At 39.8% G+C, this 22,437-nt stretch overlaps 1 protein-coding gene across 11 annotated transcripts in view; it reads right to left on the bottom strand.

The window, feature by feature from the left end:
• Window positions 1-22,437, bottom strand: part of TIAM1 (TIAM Rac1 associated GEF 1) — a 254,077-nt gene that overhangs the window by 14,049 nt on the left and 217,591 nt on the right. For 10 of the 11 annotated variants that reach the window (XM_075133192.1, XM_075133175.1, XM_075133180.1 and 7 more), the window contains 5 exons: window positions 17,572-17,675; window positions 6,721-6,900; window positions 6,132-6,200; window positions 5,392-5,517; window positions 1,238-1,346 (listed from right to left, as the gene is read on the bottom strand). In XM_075133192.1, coding sequence (XP_074989293.1) covers window positions 1,238-1,346; window positions 5,392-5,517; window positions 6,132-6,200; window positions 6,721-6,900; window positions 17,572-17,675 — 588 coding nt within the window. Of the gene's footprint in view, window positions 1-1,237; window positions 1,347-5,391; window positions 5,518-6,131; window positions 6,201-6,720; window positions 6,901-16,319; window positions 16,413-17,571; window positions 17,676-22,437 lie in introns of those variants that run through there. The other variant, XM_075133206.1, reaches the window with a different exon arrangement.

The following is a 22,437-nucleotide window of genomic DNA, read 5'->3' as shown; positions in this document are numbered from 1 at the left end:
AATGTACTTTATACCTGCAATACATTTTAGACAGACTAGATAACTTACTGTGCCATGCCTCCGTTACCCTGCCCATAATAGAGAATGGATTATTTTTCTACTGCTCCCAACCCGAGAGATTGTCCAAGAATAGATACTATAAAAATGTGAGTATGCTGTACAGCAAGTATTCCCTTCATAAGGATAACTGTTTCCACGAGAAATGGGGCATTTAGTAGACCATTCTACCAATACAATAAAGTTATTACAATTTAAAATAAAAAAGGCACTGCCACTGCAATCAGAAGGTCATCAGACCACCCAAAACGTCATATGAAAATGCTGCCATTCCTATACCTTCTACCAGACTTTTAAAGATTCAGATTTGGAGCCCTGTTTGCTCCAAATTTGAGTCTACAATTCAAAAGATACAAGGATTTTAAAAGGCCACCAGCCAAAGATACCCAGCTTGTGTCCTTAATAAGGTCAACCTAGATGCTGCCAGGAGAGAACATAAAAAGTGGCTGGCAGCAAATAATTTATTCATGTATTCAGGGGGATTGCCAGCATCTGTCTGCATGGTAAATAGAGTTTACAATTTAAAAAAAAAACAAAAACCAAAACCACACACACCCCAGAAGTCTTCTGGCTTATTTATCTGCCATCAAGTGTTCCTTGAAAAATAAGAGCATATTTTTTCTAATTATGCTGTTCCTGCAACTGGAACTGCTAGTCTACCTACCATCCAAGATAAAAATATAATTATATGAAGCTTTACTGAATCCACTAATAGATTAACACTTTCAAGGTTACTTTCAAGTCACTCCCGCTGGGCAGCCACATTGAAGCTCCACAGACATTTTGGGCCCAGCAGATCTTCAGCGTGGTATGGAGCTGGAGATCTTCTGCAGCACCTCATGGAAAGGGAGGAAAAAGGGCCACACAGGCTGACCCAGATTAGAATAGTGACAGCAGAGGAAGCAACAGGAAGATTTTCCTTGTCCTCCACTCCCTTCCTGAAGGCTCCCAGCCAAGTTTCTTTGGGTTTTAACATAGGCCATTAGCCAGACTTCTGTGGTACATGGCCCTTAGTTCCTGTGGGTATCACAAGCATCACTCCAAGTGCAAAGGCACACTTATTCAACCTGCCTTCTCCAACACACACACACGACCCAAACACTTGCTCCATCCTGCAATGGCACTTTTCCACGTCAAAAGAGTGTTCGGAAAAAATACATATAACGCATGCAGATCTTACCTTTTACTAATACTTTTGGAACTTTAGTGTGGCTGGCACAGAAGGCACTGTACAGCTTGAAACGGTCAGCATAGTAAAGAAAGGATCCACCCAAGGAAAACAACACTTTCTAGGATTATAAAAAAAAAAAAAAGTAGTGCATAAAACACATTAGTTTTCCTTTTGACAAAACTATTGAAATCAGACCACTTAGAAAGAATAAGATCTTCTGTGCCATGTTTTATGGCTATTACACGTGATTACAATGTTCCTGACCCTCTACACTAGGTTCTCATCCTGTCTAGGAACAGTCAGTTATAGAAACTGATCAGAAGATTAGGTGAGGGGGAATTCCTCACCAGGTAGCCAGGGAAGAATAGAACAGAATAGGTCAGAGATTCTTGAATAAGAGACTTCTACCTGCTCTGTATAATCTACTGTAGAACGGATGGTTTCCTGTTTAAATTGGTGTTGATCTAGAATGTGTCGTATTGTATATATAATTTTATGTGAAATTTTTTTTCCCATGGGCTTATTTGGAACGTAAATACTTCAATATGTTTAATGAGCAAAAAACTAATTTCTGTAATCTGTTTAGTTACTATACACCAACTATTAAATATGTATCTTTGAAAGTGATCAATATTATGTATATTGCAGTCTGTTCCCTCCACCCCCATCCTCAGACAGCTTTATTTTCAGAGCAGAGACTTGTCTTCTCCTCCCCGAATATTATTTGTATTACAGAAATGCTCAGAAGCCTAGCGAAGATCAGGGCCCAATTGTGCTATACAAACACATAGTAAGGAAGTCCTGCCCCAATCTAAATAGACAAGTATTAGGTCCATTATACAACTAGGGAACCAGTGCAGAGAGATGTTATGTACCTTGCTTAAGGTCACCCAGGAAATATGTAGCAGAACTCAACTCTGATCTCCCAAGTCCCATTTATTTCATTATTCCCCCACAAAATCCTTCTTCTGGGGCCATATTTAGGCTTGGAAGGATTAGATTTTTAAACCGTAAATGATGAACATGGCCTTTCATTGTATATACAAATCAGTGAAAACACATTTCCAACTATGATAACTGAAATTTACAGATCGGCAAAGTCAGAAAAATGCTGCTTGAGAATTTGAGTGATGTAAAGCTAAAATTTTGAACATATAATATGGACAGTTTTTTTAGTATCAAGATCTGTCATTAAATAATTATCTGACCCTCCATAATTTCCCCACAATTGTGGATGTTGAAATAAATTCAAAGTCTTTGGAAAAAATAAAAGCTTAAAACCCATAATTCTGCACAACTGAAATTAGAAATAGAAGAAAAATTGAAAAAAAAATACTTAAAATAGATATTATCCATCAAGTTATAAAAAGTCAAATTCTGCCAACCCTAGCTATATTAGGTGTTTATAGAGTGTGCGGGATTAGTTATTTCCCCCCTTCGTCTGCAGAGTGTCAAGTGGGTGGAGGAATTATTCATCACTGCTAGATATGTTCATATTTTTTAATCATCATCTACTAAGTCTATGCCTATAATCTTGATTTCATATGCACCATTAAATTCTTATGCAGCAACATTTACAGGATTCATAATGCGTTTACTTCTATGGAGAAAGCAATGGTTACTTACTCCTGAAGTCTCATTTTATTATTAGGGAACCTGATCTGTTCAGCTACTTGAGTTACTATTTTATAAAGGTAGATAACATAATATTGACAATTTATTCCTATCTCTGTCCAACGTAAAGAGAATAAATATGAGTCTCATGTGGTGGGGGGAAAAAACAAAACAAAAATATATAGGGCAGTCCTCTCCAAGAGATTACACTTCTTTGTCACTTCACTTCCCCCATCAGTTCAATGCAGAAACCGATTACTGTGAGAATGTAGTTGTAGATGCTTCAGAAACAACATGCAGAGTCTACTACAGACCATTGCACCAATCAGGGAAACCATGGTTGATGGCATCACACCAGGCTTTGTGTAGAGCAGCTCAGATCTGGCTCAACCCTGCAAATACACAAGTCTCTGGGGCAGCTCCGCAGATGGTATCAGGTATGATCGGGATGTGCAACCCTTCACGTGTCAATGGAGGGTTTGATAGTACAGAGTGCTGGGCTATTTTTGTTCGTCTTGGAAACCTGGCCAAAGAGCATGCAATGCTGCTTTTGAATACAATGATGGATGGAAGGCAGGCCAGATCTTTGTGTAAAAGTCACTATCTCACGAAGTCAAAACGCTTTATGCTCAGGATGTAGTGCTGACTATGCATATGGAATGACTAGTTGCTCCAAGTCTGCCTCGAAGAGGGTTCAGGTCTCTGAGCTGTATGGCAATACGTGGAGTACACAGATTTGATAGATCCTGTAAATTTGTTTCAGTACAAAGACATTTTTGAGTCCATAAGCAAGACATGGACTGCAGGAGCCAAGACCTATTCATCAATGAAAGTCCAGTTTGCCCAGCACTACATTTCAGTATGCTTAGTTAAAGAACAAAATTATTTTCTAATGATTAACCATAGCAGTAGGTTGTATGCTCATTTTAAATTGGCAATAGTCAATCAAGAACAAAACCAAAAAAAGAGAGACTTCTTCCACAAGCTCTTCAATTAATCCATGTTCCTGGAGGAGCAAACCCAGTGGGATTATTATTCACCAAGACATCTTGTCCTTTTATCAAGGTCAGTGCTGAAGTGAGCAAAAGGACCAGAAGGAGATGCATTGGGTTGTGTTAATTTCAACACTACATTAGTTACTTACTATAGATTGATCCAATTACAGTGGTGGTGGTATTCATTCATTTAGTAACCAACCCTTCCCCACAATGTCTTTTCCCGTTTATTTTTAATTCAGTTTGGGTTTCTTCCCTTTAATATTTCTACCTTCCCCTCAAAGTACTTGAAATTAAGATTCAAAAAACAGCATTACATTCAATAGTTTGCCATTCCCGCCTATATGTGCATTAAGAGCCTGCTGAGTACAGAATACAATTTACAGTTCAAAACCATTTCCCCAGTGGCTTCCCTGAACTGGCAATTTAGACTTGTCAGTACTAAGGTTTTATGCAATTATACTTCTGCCACTAGATTTTCCTCAGAGTTTGAAACATGAAATCTAACAAAGAGGTAAAAATCACATCTAACTCTGCATGCTTTTGCCGAGTGGCATTGAGCTATGCAACATGAACCACAGCTACAGTAGGATATTCTGGTTTCAAGGAGTCATGGTGGTAGGTAACACAAGTTCATGTAAAAATCTTAAAATGTGTTCTTACGAAATAAGAGTCATGGTAGTCAAACTGGTTTGATACAAGGTTAAGAGGACTACTTCTGCAGTATGTTTTGCCAGTGTAAAAATGTTGTACTGTAAGGGCTTTGCTACACTTGCGAGTTAGAGCACATTAAAGCAGCCCCGGGCGCCCTAACTCACGACCCGTCCACACTGGCAAGGCACGCAGAGCGTCCAGACTCTGTGGCTGGAGCGCCCCTGGTAATCCACCTCCACCAGAAGCATAACGCTTGGTGTGTCTCGGCTGAAACGCCCCAGCATCAGCATGAATGAGGTGTTGCATTACTGCACTCTGATCGGCCTCCAGAAATGTCCCATAATCCCCTTAAGTCAAGTGGCCACTCTTGTCATTGTTTGGAATCGCTGCAGGAATGTGGATATGCGCTTTCAAAGCTCTGTTTCTGGCAGCCGGCTGCTTATCTGCTGTGGGACAAAGCAACCATTAGTGTGGAATGTTGCTTGAGAGGCTGGGGAAGAGGGGGTCTGCTGCTGTCTGAACTTACAAGACAGCATGCTGACGTGCTCTCAGTCCCCAAAAACCCACTCTCCCCCCCCCCACATACACACAACACACTCCCTGTCACACTCCAACCCCCACTCCCCATTTGAAAAACATGTTGCAGCCACTTGCACGCTAGGATAGCTACCACAATGCACTGCTCTCTGTGGCCGTTGCAAGAGCTGCTAATGTGGCCACGCCAGTGCGCTTGAATCTGACAGTGTGAACACACTGCAGCACTTTCCCTGCTGCACTCTCTGAGGGCTAGTTTAACTCACAGCGCTCTACATCTGCAAGTGTAGACATGCCCTAAGTGTGCCATAAACCTTATTTAAGTTTGCTTTAGACACACAGCCAGACTTTAAATAAAATGTTTACCTTAAATTGGTCAACTTTTTCAAGCTTTTCCAGGTCTGGCACCAGCCTCACTCCATCTTCAAGAGTTTTCAGGAACTCCACCTGGAATGCTACCATTTCAGTCAAATTCCCAAAGAGAACATCGAGCTAATAAAAGAGAAAAGTTTAATATGCTTAAAAATCTCAGTTTAGTCGATTTTCCAGCCGGTCACAATTTACAGAACATTAGCACTTAGCTTTTCTTCAGCCTGGTCTACGCTAGAGGGTTAGGACAATGTAAGCTGCCTTGCCTCAACCTCTCGATGCCAATTTAGTAACACCACCTCCCCGAGCAGCGCAGAGTCACGGTTGAGTAATTAGGCTGACGCAGAGTCAGTGTAGACACTGCGTTGCTTATGTCCACTGTGACTGGCTTTCAGGAACCATGCCACAGTGCCCTATGCTGACAAGACAAGCGCTCCTGGTGAGGACACGCACTGACGACATATGGAGCCAGGCATGTGCACACACAAGCGATTTAATAACTGCGGTGGCTGTATGCTGACAAGTTAGGTTGACATAGCCTTAAACTCCGACAGCCTAGTGTGGCGGTTATCAGAAGATCAGACAACACTGATCAGCATTTTTATAGTCAGCGTCAGTCCATTTAAAAATGTTCCTAAGCAAGTTTAACCCTCACAGCTCCTTCCATTCCGTCCTACATCAGACAATAAGAGTCAAACAAAAACAATCTGGCAGCACTATGGCAACAGTTCTCGTACCTCATCTTGAGTGAGGAAAGTTTCTTTTTGTAGAGGTTTCAGGTATCTTTCCATTAGACAGTTTAAGTCCTTAAAACAAACACAAAAATAAATAAAATACTCTTTAATATCATTTCCTCCAAGTATCTCTCTCACACTGCTACAGTGACAAAGATCTTCTCCTTAACACCATTGATGTAGTCTCTAGGTCTTTCATATGTCTTGTATAAGACAGGAGTATATTCTATTTTAGTGAAATTTAAGACATTAAAAAAAAAGTTGTGCAATTTTAGTTTTATAAGTAATCTAATCTAGATACGCGATTTCATCTGAAAATATTTCTCTGTATCCCAACCAAATAAAATTCATGCCACTGTTCAAAAAACTCTTTATTCAGTTGTTTCAGTTTTAAAATATCTAGTGTATTTTAGATGTTCCTATTAAAATTGAGGAGAAGCCCTACAGTAAAAGGTAACTTGCCACTAGTCTAGTCAATTAGGTGTTTTTTTTTTTATTTTTATTTGTGATACAAAAAATATTGCAGAGCTTTAACTTTACAGAAGTTCAACTCTGGAAGGAAAAGGTAAAACGTAGACAAAACATAACTTACTTTGACATAGGTGCGTTCTGTTTCAAGCAGTTCACAAATAACCTTGCGCAGTTTATCAGCATCTGTAAGTTGTCTCATGATGGACAGCTGAGGCCCTGTAAATTCTTGAGGATGCAAACTCAAATCAGAAGGATTCATCTCATGTAGACTGCGACAAAATGCAGCAACTTGTTCTGTACTCTTTAAAAAGAGAAAACATTACGCCTAGTTGTTTTCAAGTAAGAGCTATTTGAACTCTAATTACGCTACTGTATACCCCACGTCCATATTGCTTGTTCTAATGTAACTTTAAGAAGTGTGCTGTGCTTCTGTATCGGAGGTTTTATCCTCCTGGGCTGGATGTTTCAGTCTGCCAAGTTCACTGTCCACAGCATACACAGTGCAAAGTGACCTTAAAGCAGCCAGAGATTTAAACTAGAAATTTCCCCTTTTGTAGAGGAATAGTTACCTCCTACGACACCTGCGTCCCTTATCATTGGGGCCTGGAGAGCCAAGGATGAGGGACCACACCTGGCTCTGGGCAGCTGCCATTCTCTACCAGTTGAGAATCAGGACCCCCCCAGTTATGAAGAACCCCAGATGCATTGTTCTTAGAAATTCAGAGTGACATATCACATAATGACCACAGCCTGTAAAATAAGTATATTTAGAAAGTGCCACAACTGTACAGCAAGGGAATTGCGTCAGACCACTAACAAGTCCCTGGCCCAAAAAGTATGAGCAAGTACAAAACAGAAGTCTCAGATCACAGAACAGAGTGGCTAAAAATGATTTAAAGTGCCTTTTTGTAATTTGTTTTTGGTAGCACTCAGAACACGCTAAGCACTGTGCAAACACTAATGGAGGGACAGTCCTTGCGCTAAAGAAGTTCAACTCTAAAAGAAAAAGGGAAGAACAGGGGACAAGGGGGAGGAATAACAACATCCAAGTAGAACACAGATGTGGTGTTTGGTCACGTCCTGAGACTCTCTCGGACTTTATTTTTAATTGAACCCTTAAGAATGTCTAAAATTTAGATTTGAAAATACCGCCATGTCATGATGCTTAAGCGGACTTATATTGTAAGCTCTTTGGGACAGAGACCATCTTTGCACTGGGCGTGTGAAGCATCTAGTACAGTGGGGTACTGCTCCATGACTGGGAGCGTTAAATGCTTCCGCAATACCAGAAAACAACAAAACCTTCAAGTCATGCAATTAGCTGCCTAACCCTGTGATTTATTGATGTTACTTGTGTCCTTTTGTTTGTCATACGGATTGTATCTAATTAGACAAAAGTTCTTTGGGCATACACATCTTTACTATTTGTAGTTACTACATACAGCATTGGGGGTGGGGGGAAGGCTGAGCCTCTAAGCACTACCGCAAGACGAATAAATAATATAATGGTAATTTAGTTCTTCAAATATTCAAGTTAACGAGGGATCAGTTTAATATGTTGGAATAGACTGGGACAGTATGAGCCTCTGAGGCACTTGAAGAAACAGTCCTAGATTTAAAGGTAAGAGGGCTACAAGCAGGGCATTCTCAGTGTGGCTGCCCCTCAGCTCGTAACTTGCAATTCAGATGCCAGGTTTATTGGCCTTTTTATTGAATGCCAGGTCCGATGCTGGAGGGTCTTCGAGTGTACCCTGGGGAAACGGTGGTTTGGAGGGGTCACTCCTGTTCCTCCCTCTCTATTCCATCTCCCTTCAGCTCTACAAAAGATGGAGTGATAATTGTCTTTATAAGATTATGTATGTAAGCCCTAAGCATTGTGCAAGGGGTATTTATTTAACTAAACCTCAAATAAAAATTAAGCATTGCGTAACTGTACCATTTTCATCACTGTAGGATTCATCCCCTCTCCTGTACAGTTCACAACTTTCCCTTCCCTTCCCCTCCACCTTCAGGAAAGTGCAGTTTTATTCAAAAAATAAAAAAAACACCTAAGTCATATCTGCTCATAGTGAATTTTTTATGCTTTTTACCTCCTGTAATCACTGCAGAGACAGGAGAGCGTGTCAGTCTATTATTCTTGAGCCTCAGACTTGTTTACAAAGTTCCACTCAGTTACACCTGTGCAGAGTGATGCCCAAGAGTTGCACAAATATCTTTATGGATATCTTTATTAGCCTCTTTACTCAAATATCCCCCACATCACTACCACTAGTGTAGAGTCACCGGCAGTTGTGCTGATGTAAGTGGCCCACCATTGTTTTAAACTGCTTTTGTCCAATTCTGTGCCTGCTGACAGTGTTAAAGGAGAACACAAACCAAATGCAGGAGTGTAATAAGTGTGGCCCATGGGAGAAAGAATGGCACAATGTCTTGTAAAGTGTGGTGATCATGGCAAGGATAATACGGATGCTGTTGTCATCTAGCCTGACTATTCTACATCTATTGTTTTTTCATTTCACCTTGGTATAAGACAGCAGGTGGGTCCTAATCAGATTATTTTCACGGGAAAGAGGTGTTGGCACTGCCTTATATTTAGTTATAGCCTATAAAAATCCCAGTAAAAGGGGGAAAAAAAGTGTTTCTAAAACATTCTGACTTGTTCTAAATTATTCAGTTTAATTCTAAGAATGCAGCTTATATTTCCAGTTGATACGTTAAGATTTACTGACATTAAAAAACCTGTCTTTTGTTTTAATTTATTTTGGTTAATTTCCAGTCACTGCATATAGAGGGTGAAATCTGGGAGACTAACTTCCTTAGGTTCTTTTGGGAAAAATCTCTGTCATTATCAAATTGCAGTATTAGCAGGTAGTCTGTGGTGTGTTGCTCCATTACCAACCAATAAACATGCTTTATAAAGAAAAGCTCATTTATATTGCTGAAGACATCATTTGAGGAACAAAAGGAAAAAAAAAAGTCAATCCACACTGCATACAGTGGGCAAATCTAGAATGCTCCCTGGGTTGTAGGAATTTTTAGAAGTCTGAGGCAAGAAATCTGGGAAGAAGTTGATGTACATTGATTCTGAGGTTGTTCCAATCATATGGGACAGAATGAGGAAACAGGAGCAAGCCTGGGTGGAACATAACAAGGAAAGGGTTTAAGAGGAGATAACAGGGAAGGAGGCAGGGTGGAATCAGGAATCCATAGTGAGAGAGACGGTCTGGTATATTAGGCAGTGTCTGCTCAAGTTTCCCCACTTTACTGTTCCTTAATCCAGAGTTGGAGGAAACTCGGGGGTCAGAGTAATTCAGTCTCTGTGCCCCTTCAATCTGCATTAAGGGTTCACTGAAAATGCATTCACAGTCTCTGTAGAGAACAACCAGGGAAGCCATTTAGGAGCAGGAGCCCTGCCCTCCAGGAGGTGAAGGGATATCATCAACTCATTTAACATAGGCCAAACAACTGGAAGGTGGGAATGAATTTCAGCTACTACTGACCGAGGCCAGATATAGACTGGTGACCTAATGGTGAAAGGGCCCCTATCATTCTACTGACGTACAGCTATTACTTCCCTCTAATTCACCTCTATAAGTGGAGTGCCACAAAATCCAAAGGAGCATTATCTCCACTTGGTAAGGTCTTTTCTAGAACAATATAGTTGCTTCATCCACAGCTACTTTATGGCTGCCAGCACCCATCTAAGCATAAAACTGCTATGTATGAGATCAGTAATTACTTATTCAGTAATTATACAAAGGTGACATTTTCTTTAATACGCACATTTAAGTGATCAACAGTTTACAGCTGACTTACAGGAAATACAAATGGCTGAAGAAACTCTTTTGATTGGAGTTTGATTATTACAGCAATAACATTCATCTTGAGTAGTTGAGATCTAAACTTAGAGCAAGTAGGTATGGAACAGAGTAGCAATTTATCTGTTCTACCAGAATTATGAGAGTAGGACTAGTTTACCTCTAATTCAGTTCCTTTTGGGTAGTCTAATCTCTCTTTCTGACCCTGCATTATTTTACTGCTGATTAAATATAGTTGTATAAATAACTCCATTATCTTGCACCAAAATCATGCTATCGATTGTGGGCTCTCTTGTTCCTCACACCATCTATGCTCACTAAGGATTTGATCCTGCCCCACTTGGGGCAGGATCAAGCCTGACAGCCCCTATTCAGCAAAGCACTTGGGGAGAAATGCTGGCCCCAGTGAAGTCTGTGGTAAAACTTTCAGCGACTTCTCTGGGGCCAGGATTTCATTCTAGGACTTTATTGGAACTTAAGCTTATGCTGAAGTGCCTTGTTGAATCAGGGCTGTCGGGAACTGGCAGCTTGAGAAGTGGTGAAGCAGGCCTAAGTTTAGACCATTCTGGGTCACTGTATTTAATAAGGTAAGTTTCTCAGAGAGGAAGGCTGGTCCAGTGATTAGGGCACTATCCTAGGACCTGGGTGGCTGCTTTGCCATATGCTTCTTGTGTGACCTTGGGAAAGTCACATAGGGCTGGTTTTCACTTCAGGATTAGCTGGAGGTATTTCTCAAAGGTCACCCCAACCTGACTTATGGGCATGCCAAAAATCTCTACCTTGAATTAAGTGGTGCTTTAAACTTAAGGTAGCTGGCCCATCAGGGGGTGTGGATTGAAGCTACAGTGCTGCTGAAGCTCAAGCAAGTAATGCAGTGAGGGCTCTGCTACTGTTGCTAATCCAAACACACTATTACTCAAGTGTTATTTTGCAGTGTGACTATTCTCACTCTAGCTCACTCCAGAGGAGTTAATTCTCAGTAGATAGCTCAAGCTAACAGTGCAGTGAAGACAAGCCCTTAGCCTCTTTGTCTCTCACATCTGTAAAATGGAGACAAAACCACTCCTGTGATGTAGGGAAGTGCTATGAGGATAAATACATTAAAGAGTCTTTCGTGATTGGGGCCACATACATACCTAAATGTACATTTCTACCTATCTTAAGAAAACTGAAAAGCCACATCTACAAATTTGATTTTTCCCCACTTCCATTTCAGTATCTCATTTGGAAATAAGTTATTTCTATCAAGGCAGTAACATACATAAGTACAAACTATTTATACTGTGTTATATCAGCTGTGACTTTTGCAATGCAGAGTATAGGAAATGCACAGCTACAAAAAGACAATTACATCTGTAACTGTTATTACAGTTCTAGAACTTGAGGTCTCAGTGGTTTTGAAGCTTTTATAAAGTAGAGTAATTTTGTTTTTTAAAAACCCCACACATTCTGCAACATTTTAACTACGGGTTATCATGCCTTTCATAGAAGTTGTTCACATTAAGTCATTAGAAAAGATGGACTACGTAAAGAACAGGGAGAGCCTTTAATATCATGAACTACTACATAGCAATTTTAAATGCTCATTTAAGTGACATGCTCATTGTAGATTAAATGCCTGACACTATTCTAGTGAGGGTGGTGTAACAATTCCTATGTTCCAAAAGACTGGCCCACAATAAGGCATGGATTTTTTCTTGTTTCCCCCCCTTCACATATAGAAGTTGACCAGTCATAAGCTTCAGTCATGTCAGGTGTCAGCTAGCAGCACTTCTACTTTGTGATTTGGATTCCTCACATCAAGTTATATTTTAAATCTGGTAAAAATACAAGTTATTTAAAATTGCAAGAGACACATTACAAATCTGAAGGCCATTGACATTCAGGAACTTGTTCACATTTGCTCAAGGCACAAGCATCATATCATCTTTTTGCATGCACCTTTAGAAAGGAGTTCTCTACCCATGTCTTTTATTTAAGTAAATAGTGACAGCCCGAAAGAAGCATACTTTATAGTCAGCTAAAGTAGTGTTAGTTATGATACAGTGCAGATTTTACTTAAACTTCATAAACACTTTATTAAAATGTTGCCATTATCCATTTGCCTAGAGATTTAGAGGGAAGAGAACAGAGTAATTTGGCAGGTAAACTAACACACCCTGAACTGGTCTCTCACTACCCCAGTGATGGGTAGGGAACAGATATGGAATTGGAAGGTAAAGGGAGCTAGCTGTTTAAGTCAAGGAAACTACTGCATCATATTTAGGGCTCAATCCTGCAAACCTGCACTCACAAAAGTGATCTCAAGTAGTGACTTTGATGGAATTACTGGTGCAAACAAGGGTTTGTGGGATAGGGCACTAGGTCTGTGCAGACCAATTAAACAAAAACCAGCCCCAGCCTGCAAAGAGCTCAGCAGGTGAGCTAATCTCACATCCTTCCTGGGAAGGAGCATTTCCTCAAAAGTTGAGCATGTTGAGATCATTGAAACAGTTGGTGTTTTGCCTGATTGTCCTCTAATTGAGAGAGGAGTACAGTTTCCCCTGCCAGTCCCCATTTTAAAAACCATAGGTATGAGTGTGTAGTCAAGTGTAATCTTTCAGGGCACTCAACACCTCTACCCAATAATGGACAAATTCAGTTAAAAAAAAAATTCTACAAAATCCAAACAAAACTTCAAGCAAATCCCAGTGAGGCTTGGCCTCGATTGTTACGGAGACTGCATATTCTAAAAAAACCCCTCTGCAGGCATAAGCATTACTGTTTACTTAGTATCACATTTCTAACTCTCTTAAAAATACTACAGCATGAGGTTAAGCAATTAGCCTAATGTAATCTAGATATACTGCACAACAGTAGATCTGCTCACCAAATGCAGCATGTGATAAAGAGAATCGCAGGCTCTCTCCATGCCTTTATTCCTGGGTTTACATTTAACTCTCCAAAAAGCTGACATCAATAGAAAGATATTGTTGTGAAAATTCTGTTACTCAGCACTTTCAGTAACCAATACACTAAAAAAAAAATCAAAATTTCTTTCCATATTTAGCGAATATGAAATTCTTTCCTGATATTCCATGCTGCTTACTTGACACACAAGCACAGAAGACATCCTCTCCTGTATTTTCATGAGAGGCCAGCTACTGCATATCTGTAAGACTCTGCTCCTGTGTCATTTACTGTAGGTCTCGTTCTTTCAATAGATCAATGAGAATTTAATTCTCAGCTCTAACTAGTGAGGTCACTTTTGAAGACTCCCTTTCATGAAACGGTCATATGAGAACTCCTGCAAGAAACAGCTGAAACAAGCAGAGGGGGAAGCTGACACTGGAATATAAATGTCTATTGCCTGTGGATTAGTATCAGCTGATTGGCTACAACCTGTACTGCATAAGATTATTAAACATCAGGGCAGACAGCACACACCAATTAGACAACTTTAAAAAGCCAATTATTGGAAAAGCTTAAGTTGCTTTTTAAAAAGTCCCCATTTTAATCCTTTTACATCAACTTCTACATGTGTTGAGGGATTTGTATCCATAGATAATTTTGGTTTTCATTAACACTGCAAAAGAAGATTCATCTTCACAGAACACTTTTGGTAAATGAAATGCATACAGAGTCATTAGTGCATTGTACCTTAAGCACAACTGCAAGGTAATTAGTTTTAATTTCAAGAGACATCTTAAATTAGAAAAAAGGAAATGAACATCCAGTAGCATTTCAACTCATTAGTTTTTTTAAACATATCCACAAGTGGGGAATGTGGCAGATCACTAAACAAAGCGCTACTGACCTGATCACCACTGTAAATGACATCAAGTCCTGTGTCATGATGGCTACAATGTGCAAAATACTTAAGCTTTTGTTGCTGTGATATCGAGAACCTGCCTCTCACAGTTTTAACCTCCAGACCAAGTGTGTTAATTTTATGTAAATTAGCACACTAAGCAAATAAGCAGATACTTACGAAGGCTAGTTTTTGTTAAATAAAAGCTTACACTAGTGAGTCAGCTATATAGTATCCTGTTAAACTAGAGATGGATGACTGACAGAGATGTTGCTTGGAACTGGTTTAAAGTTTTATACAGATCTTGGATTAGAAATTGAGGCTAAAATCTACACTACAGACCTCACAGCGGCCGCTGTGCCGCCGTAATGTTGCCTGTGTAGCTGCTCTATGCCAACAGGAGAGAGCTCTCCCTCCGGCATAAGGAGACAATCCCCAGCAAGTGGCGGTAGCCACATCAGCAGGAGAGCGGCCACCGACTAGCGCTGTCCACACCAACACTTTTGTCAGTGAAACTTATGTCACTCGGGGGAGTTTTTTCCACATCCCTGACTGGAAAAAAAAAGGTTTGTTGACAAAAAGTGCTCATGTAGACAGTCTATAAATGTGCACAACTCATTGAAATTCAAAGGAGTTTGGCTTAGAGGGGCTTTGGCCTTTCTCTAGTGCAAGTTTTGTTTTGTGTTTTTTTTTTTTTTTAACTAAAAAATGATAAGCATAGGAGTTTACATCTTTACAATTGGGGGAATATTGAGTTGACTAAAAGTCAGCTGTACATGGTCTACCTTAACTTTTAAAAGAAAGAAGAAACATTAGAATCTCAAAAAAAAAACCCTAGATGTTAAAAACACCAGATCTATCAGTAAACGCTCATAGTAGCCACGCTCATATAGCATCTCCATTGACCACTGCCTTCAAACTCTTTTCCCCACTTCCTCCAGGTGCATTTCACTGTGTACAGAGACAGCCAATGCAAGTTAAGGCTGATGACATAAGCATGATTCATAATCTCAGTAGGGTTGGAAGGAGGTGGCAATACCATGGAGAAGGCACCTTTTTTGCCTTACCCTGCAAATGACTTCCAGGGGATTTTAGGAGGACAACGTGTGCTGAGGGTACCTTCAGAGGAGATTAACAGACACTACCGTCAGATAATTAAATGCCCAGTGATACAGAAGATATTTTAAAGCGAAGCACAACTATAAAAGGAATTAGGAACAAAAGTCAGAGCCCCCTTTCCAGTGCTGCTTCTTCAGAAGCTGCACATTTACTAGCATTCTCTCTGGCTTTAACAGAACTATTTTTAAGTTTTGTTGAAATTCAAGAGCACAGGAGAAATTAAAGAATACAGAGTTCTATGTATAAACAGAGAAAGCAGAGTTATCAAGTTAAAAGATATATTTGGTTGTCACTGGAAGAATATTCTGTATTGAAACACACACACACACACACCCCTCCCCTACCCACCCCTCCCTTCCTGCCCTTTTTTTTTTTTTTTTTAAAAAGCCTCCAATCAAAAGTTTAAGGGGAAAAAAAACCAAAGACACCGAACTCAAAATTTCTCCCCCATGCATCACATAAGTTATGTATAGTAAGAGGCTCCTTCAAAGATACACATTTCCAAATATTAGAAAATGCAAACCAGGTGATAATGTTTCATTTACACAAAATTAAATTTCCACTGCATTAGAAGTGTGGACTCATTAAGTTTACAGGTTAGTTACAGTTCTTACTCTCTTATCATAAGTGTAATAACTACTAAAACACAGTTCCTTAGCACAGCCAAAGCACAGGGCTGATCATAGAATTCATATACCTTGCTTTAGGCAGCTGATGGTTCATGTAAGCAAAGTGTGAAATGGAACATCGCAGCCTCTTACATAGCTCATACATAAAACATTTAAAAGCTACAGAAAATCCAACCACAGCAAGAGTATCCATAGCCAAGTTAGCAATAGATACTGTTAATACTTGGACTGTTTTTCTGCAAAGAAACATTCATTTCAGACCTCATTACAAATCATGCAGGTATCCACACTTAAACAGAAAAAAAAAAAAAAACACACACACTAGTACTTCCCCCACTTTTGAAAAATATAATTTTATACTTACTATAAAATGATTCCCTAGGAAAATCTAGAGACGCAGTTTAAGATAATCTTCTTCTTTACATACAAGTTCTCTGTATGTTTCATGCATGGGAATGCTTTCTCCTGTCTATCAAAGGAAAGGCTACAAGCTAGTATGACATAAGGGATCAGGAAACAAGAGGCCAGGGACTTTTTCCGTCCTTTCAGCTATGATAATCTAATAGTGGTATTTGACGATTGGTTTATGACTCACCAAGACACATTTTCAGCTAAAACAAAATGATGGGAAACCACACACACACACACACAGGCGCGCGGGGGTGAAGGGGGGTGGAGGAGACACAGAGAATCAATGAGATCAGTCCTACATAGTCTATACTCACTGCTCAGTGAATTCCATGGAGCTGGGGTTACTAACACAGCATCAATTATGCAGCAAGTGCTTAAAATATAACAAACAGCCAGCCCTTTTAAAGTAATCTTACCATACGTACTTGATTCAGCTTCAGAGAACACTAATCTCCACAGATCATTTTGTGCAGTATTCACTATTACCACAGCTAGAACAAACTACCAAACTATGCCAGAACTCATCCCTTAATAGACAGCAATTAGCAATCTATTTGTGCAGCCTGTTAACTATAATTGGAGATTTCAGAGTAGCAGCCCTGTTAGTCTGTATTCACAAAAAGAAATGGAGTACTTGTGGCACCTTGGAGACTAACCAATTTAATTTGAGCATAAGCTTTCGTGAGCTACAGCTCACTTCATCTGGAGAGTTCTGCTTTAATCAAAGGTAGATTGGCTGTAATTAGTTTTGCATTTAAGCTGCTAACATGTAAACTATACTATTGATTTAAGGCAATAATATAATTTTGGTGCTTCACACCTTGGAAATTACTTAAGAGGACAGGAGAGGAAAATGTGATAAATCAATCTGGAAATACATTCAGCTCACCTGCCCAAGGGGAGGAAGTGACAGAGTAGCTATATTTTAATATGTGAAAGCATTATCACACACCACAGAAGATCAGAACCAGGTCTACACTTTACCCCCCATGGATCCAGAACACAGCTCTTACTCCACAAGTGTTGATGTGCTGTAATCCAGGCTATAATTTGTTACACTCTGTATCACTTGTAAACACCTTAAAAGTAAGATCAACATTTTCCTAGGGAAGATGCTCTAATCATGCACAGCTGTGAAGTCAGCACGTCAGCTGTGACTCTACTGCACTTTAGGTCTTTGTAATGTGAAAATAAAAATCTCTCACCTTGCTCATCCCATCCATCTCATCAGAGGACTCCAAATCAGGTACTTCTGCTTCTTCTGGAGCTGCCTCAGCACAGCTGTCTTGTTCACTGCAAAGCGTGTGCCCTGTCAAAATTGACATGTATGTGGAAACAAAATAGTAGGTTACACAAAATTTGAAAAGTTTAGAGCAGTGAATAATGAGTTTTCATGAACAATCAGGTTCTCATCCTGCAATGAGCTTGGCAGGCATCTGTACCAGTGGTTCCTTGGATGCCCAGGGGCCTACCAGCATTCAGCTCACTTCAGGAGCAGGGCCTAACAGGGATTTGAGCACAAAGGTTTCATGGCCACATATGAAATTTGATTAAACGATAAACACTAATCACATAATGTTATGGGCCTGACTGAAGTTAGAGGCCACAAAAATTGATGCACAGTTAAAGCCAAGCTCTATGTTGAGATTAGGTTTTATAAAGCTCCAACCCTACAAAGGCCTGTGCTTAACTTTATACTTGAGCAATTCTGCTGAGCTCATTATAACTACTTGTGTGTAAAGTTGAGTAAGTCTTGCAGGATCAAGGCCTTAATTAATATTTCCTCCACACAGCCTTACATTGGAAGATTTTAATAAATTACAATTTATAGTTTTACATTAAGTTTCTCTTTTAATGTTAGAATCAAAAATACTTTTACAGGGATTTTTTAAGTTTTGCTATTAATTGACAATTGCAGCTTTCTGTATGAAATATACTAAAGTAACTGCATTAATCTATATCTTGGCAGTCTTAGAACTACATTTTTGATACAACAGCCCATAAAGATTCCTTTACAGGTACTGCCCAAGACCCTGAACACTTAAGCACATGCGTAGTCCCACTGAAGGACTACTTCATGTACTTAAAGCAATGTGTGCAGGAGCAGGGCCTTTGACTCATGTAGCTGTGAGTAGAAATTTAAGTAAACTTGTCTTATGCCTCTTGGAAAGCCAAATTTTACGTAAGTTAGCTTTCTAGCTATCTAACAGGGGAATGAACAGTTACGGTGTTCTAACTGGAGGGGAGAATGGAGGTCTATCAGAAGTTTCCTCCTTAAGAAAATTATTCATATATGGCATTCATGGATCTCACATAAATCTAAAGGTAACTCATTTGCTTTTCAGAAGCACCATTATGAGCCTGGGATAAAAACTATCCCTAACAGAAATAATTTAACAGTATTCAGCGAGGGAATGAACAGCACCAGAGACAGGAAAATCTTCCCTAATCCCAAATTAATTTGAGTGCTGCTGCACTGGAATTTTGTGCCAAACTAAACAGGCAGTCCAGAGAAACTGAGTATTTGTGTCTAGATTTTAACTTTTTTTCCCATTAACTCATAACTACAAGTTCATTCAAGGTTGTCACAATCCTGCAAATCAGATTAACATAGATAGACCCGTGTTGCTTGCACGAAGCCCCATTTAACATCAGCAGTGCGCCACACAGATGCAAGAATCCACCTGCATGAATTGGGGCTACTATTTATATATAGTCTGGATTGTTCTTTATAGCATATGGGTTTTTACATTATATAAGTTACCTAAAGAATAATCTATCAATAAGCAATGAAACAACAACAAAGAATATCAACGGGAAAAAAAAACATTGTGAATATCCCATGTTACCTTTTTTGTGTGTGTGGCATTAGAAATCCACTTTTAACTTTTCAGCAGTCCAACAAAAAATTATGCTCTAGTTATATGCAACATGCTGGAAAAACCTATTATCTATTTCTTTGATCCCAAAGGGGATATGAGCAGCTCTCTTAAATTAGTAGGTATTTTCTGTAAGATGTTTCTATTTATGTAGGTCACAGTTTTCTTCTGTATAAAAGTTAAAATTTTGGTAATGTTTTCAGCCTAGACCAATATTGGCACTACTGTAGCTGTGATGTTGTAAATAAGAAAACAGAAAGCCCACACTGATTACAAAACAGATTTATGCTGTTGATATTTCACAGCTGTATTCAGTGGGGGTTTGAGTGATAAGTTTATGGGTGACTGTTCGGGTGTTCTGATTCAGAGTGAATGGCAAGCCATTGTAGTGATTAGTGTGCTCAAAATCGCCCCATCAAGTCTATTTCTTTATTCTGTGGGTGCACTGAAGTGGAATTCATTATGCTATCTGGAAATAGAGATGTATTTTAAGAAATTTACTAGACATATCAGAAAATTCAATTCTGAAGTTCACAGAAAGTTAAAGTTAGTGCAGTTGCTACTATGAGTGTTTTGCTAAAAATTAAAGTTGGGCCAAGAAGGCATGTTAGGGCAGGCTTTCTAGTTCTCATTTGAAGACAATTCATACTTGACTTTGGGCCTGGGTTCAAGAGTACCAAAATCTCATCAAAGCTTCTGTCAAGCTTTTAGTCACAACCGGCAAAAATTCTGCAAGATCTTGCAAGATTTTCACCATCCTGAGTTATACCTGAACCAAATTCAGAAAACATGACCCTCCTGGTTTGGCTCCAACTTGCACCAACCTGTAGAAACCAGTACGGAACTGAGTGACCTTTGAATTAAAATGTTCAAAAATAGCAGAGAGGAGGTCCATATGGGAGATTCCCATGGAGGCCTATCTCCACTGTGCTGAAAAATCTAAGATCTACATCTTGACAAGGTCTGGCTTTAATGGGTTAAGATAGATGATAATGAAATGCGTTTGTGGAAGTGTTTGGTTTCTAAGAAATTAAATCTCTGCTGAGCCTCTCATTTCTACAGCTTAGTCCAATAACTTTTTTTACTTCCCAACTCCTTTACTAATATCTAACAAAACTTTTAAATCCCCTAAAATATCCATTTTAAAAAAAGGGAAATGTGTAGAATATAATGAGTTTGGCTTGAGCAGCCTGTTTGTCCACTATGATTAATTATCCATTAGAAGCAGTGCGAAATGCAGCCCACAGTTATTTCTCACCATAAGCCAACGAACAGCATGCCTTTTATAGATATCAGTGCTTCTTTTCCTGTTACTAGTAAGACACCTCTTTAATCTACTTCCTGCAGTATAAACACTCCTACCCAATACAGACAGCAACCATTTACTTACATCTTAATGAACAGTCACACAATGCATGTGCATAGAGTATTTCAAAAGTCTTAGGCTGCCAAACTCAATATCTGCTGTCATAGGGTTATCTGCTGGTAGTTATACATTGCCACTGAACTCAGTATTGTTGAATGTTCTTATAATAGTTATTTAAATACATTGCAGTTACTGTCCCCTTACTGTTGGTTCATTACATTGTTTTTTTCATATCCTGTAAATCTTTATTTAGCTATTCATGAAGCTCTATAAGGACAATGTACTAGGTTCTCTTTTGCTATAACTGGAGACAGTTATAGGCATATACAACTTGTTAATGAAGACAGCACAGTGGCTTCACTTTTTATGAAGGAATTAGTAAGACAAATCCAGAAAGCAGCAAAGGGGCAGCAAGGTAGTTAAGCACGTGCCTCACTTTAAGCACGAGTAATCCCATTGAGATCAACAGGACTGCTCTGATGCTTAAAAGTTGGGCTTAAGTACCTTGCCAAAGCAGGGTAACAATGACCACAAAAATAGCTGTCCTTTTTAGGACTGTTTATGAGAGATTTCGCTCTGTTGTTTGTTTTACCCAATGCAAAAGAAGAGTTTGGTTTTAAAAAAATTAAATTAAAGGGAAACTGTCAAGGTCCAGGTCCAGCACAGAATTCTCATACCTACAGTAGAACCTCAAAGATATGAACACTAGAGTTACGGACTGACTGGTCAACTGGACATCCTCTGGAACCGGAAGCTATCAGGCAGCAGCAGAGACCAAAAAAAAAAAAAAAAAGGGGGGGGGGGGTTGGAACAAATATTTTACTCCCTTGGGACTTTAGCCAGATTGGGGGTTAGGGCTGAAGTCAAAGAGTGAGGGGGGGTCAGGGCTCCGGGCAGGGGGTGGAAGTCAGGGCTTCTTACCCTTGGGAGCACTGGGGGTCAGAGCTTTGGCCCTGAGGTAGGTGCCAGAGGCTCGGGGCTTTAACTATGAGGGGAGTGCTGGTTTCAGCCCCAGCACTCCCACCATACACAAAGCCCCGAGCCCTGGCGTACCTCCCACCCCGGCTGAAACCAGGATTGGAGCCGTGGGCAGCCCTGAGCCCCAGTGCCCCCACTGGGCAGAAGCCAGGAATGGAGCTGCGGGGCTGAAGATCTAAAGCCTGAGCCCTGGTGCTCACAAGGATCAGAAGCCCTGACCCTGCCCAGAGCCCCAACCCTCCCCTCTCCTCTCCTCACCCCCGTGGCAGAAGTCCATAATGTTCAGAGTTATGGAGAACCTCCATTCCTGAGGTGTCGGTAACTCTGAGGTTCTACTGTAATGCTAGCTAATAAGCATGGAGCCAGAAGGGGGAATGATAACACAACTTGCACATTCAGATTATATGTATATCCATAATAAAGCTGTTGAGATTTTACAGAAAAAAATGGTAATTTTTAAGTGGGTCCCTGAGCTTTACAATCTAAAAACTGAAGTGTTAACAATGCTGCTTTCTAACTGGTTAAAGAGCAGTACAATTGGATACAAGAACGGTTTCGGAAGACCGAGGAACAAAAATTCTAAACACAGCTGGCAGAAACAGACCAAATCACCAGAAACTTCCTCTGACATTTTATGTTCACAATGTTGAACATAATAAGGGTTGTAACAGCAATAGTGTTCTGTTCCTCTGGCTCTTCATTTCTTTACCTCGTCACTGCCTAATGGGCAAAATCTTCAGATCATCATCCAGTAAGTCCTACTGAAACTTTAAGACCATGTAAAGAACCAGTAAGGATATGTTAAACATCCAACATGAAACCTCAAATTAGAAGTCTGCCTCACAAAA

The sequence above is a fragment of the Caretta caretta genome, chromosome 1, assembly GCF_965140235.1.
Source record: "Caretta caretta isolate rCarCar2 chromosome 1, rCarCar1.hap1, whole genome shotgun sequence".
Lineage (NCBI taxonomy): Eukaryota > Metazoa > Chordata > Testudines > Cheloniidae > Caretta > Caretta caretta.
Note: the sequence above shows the minus strand (reverse complement) of the source record. Positions and strands in the feature narration are given on the sequence as shown.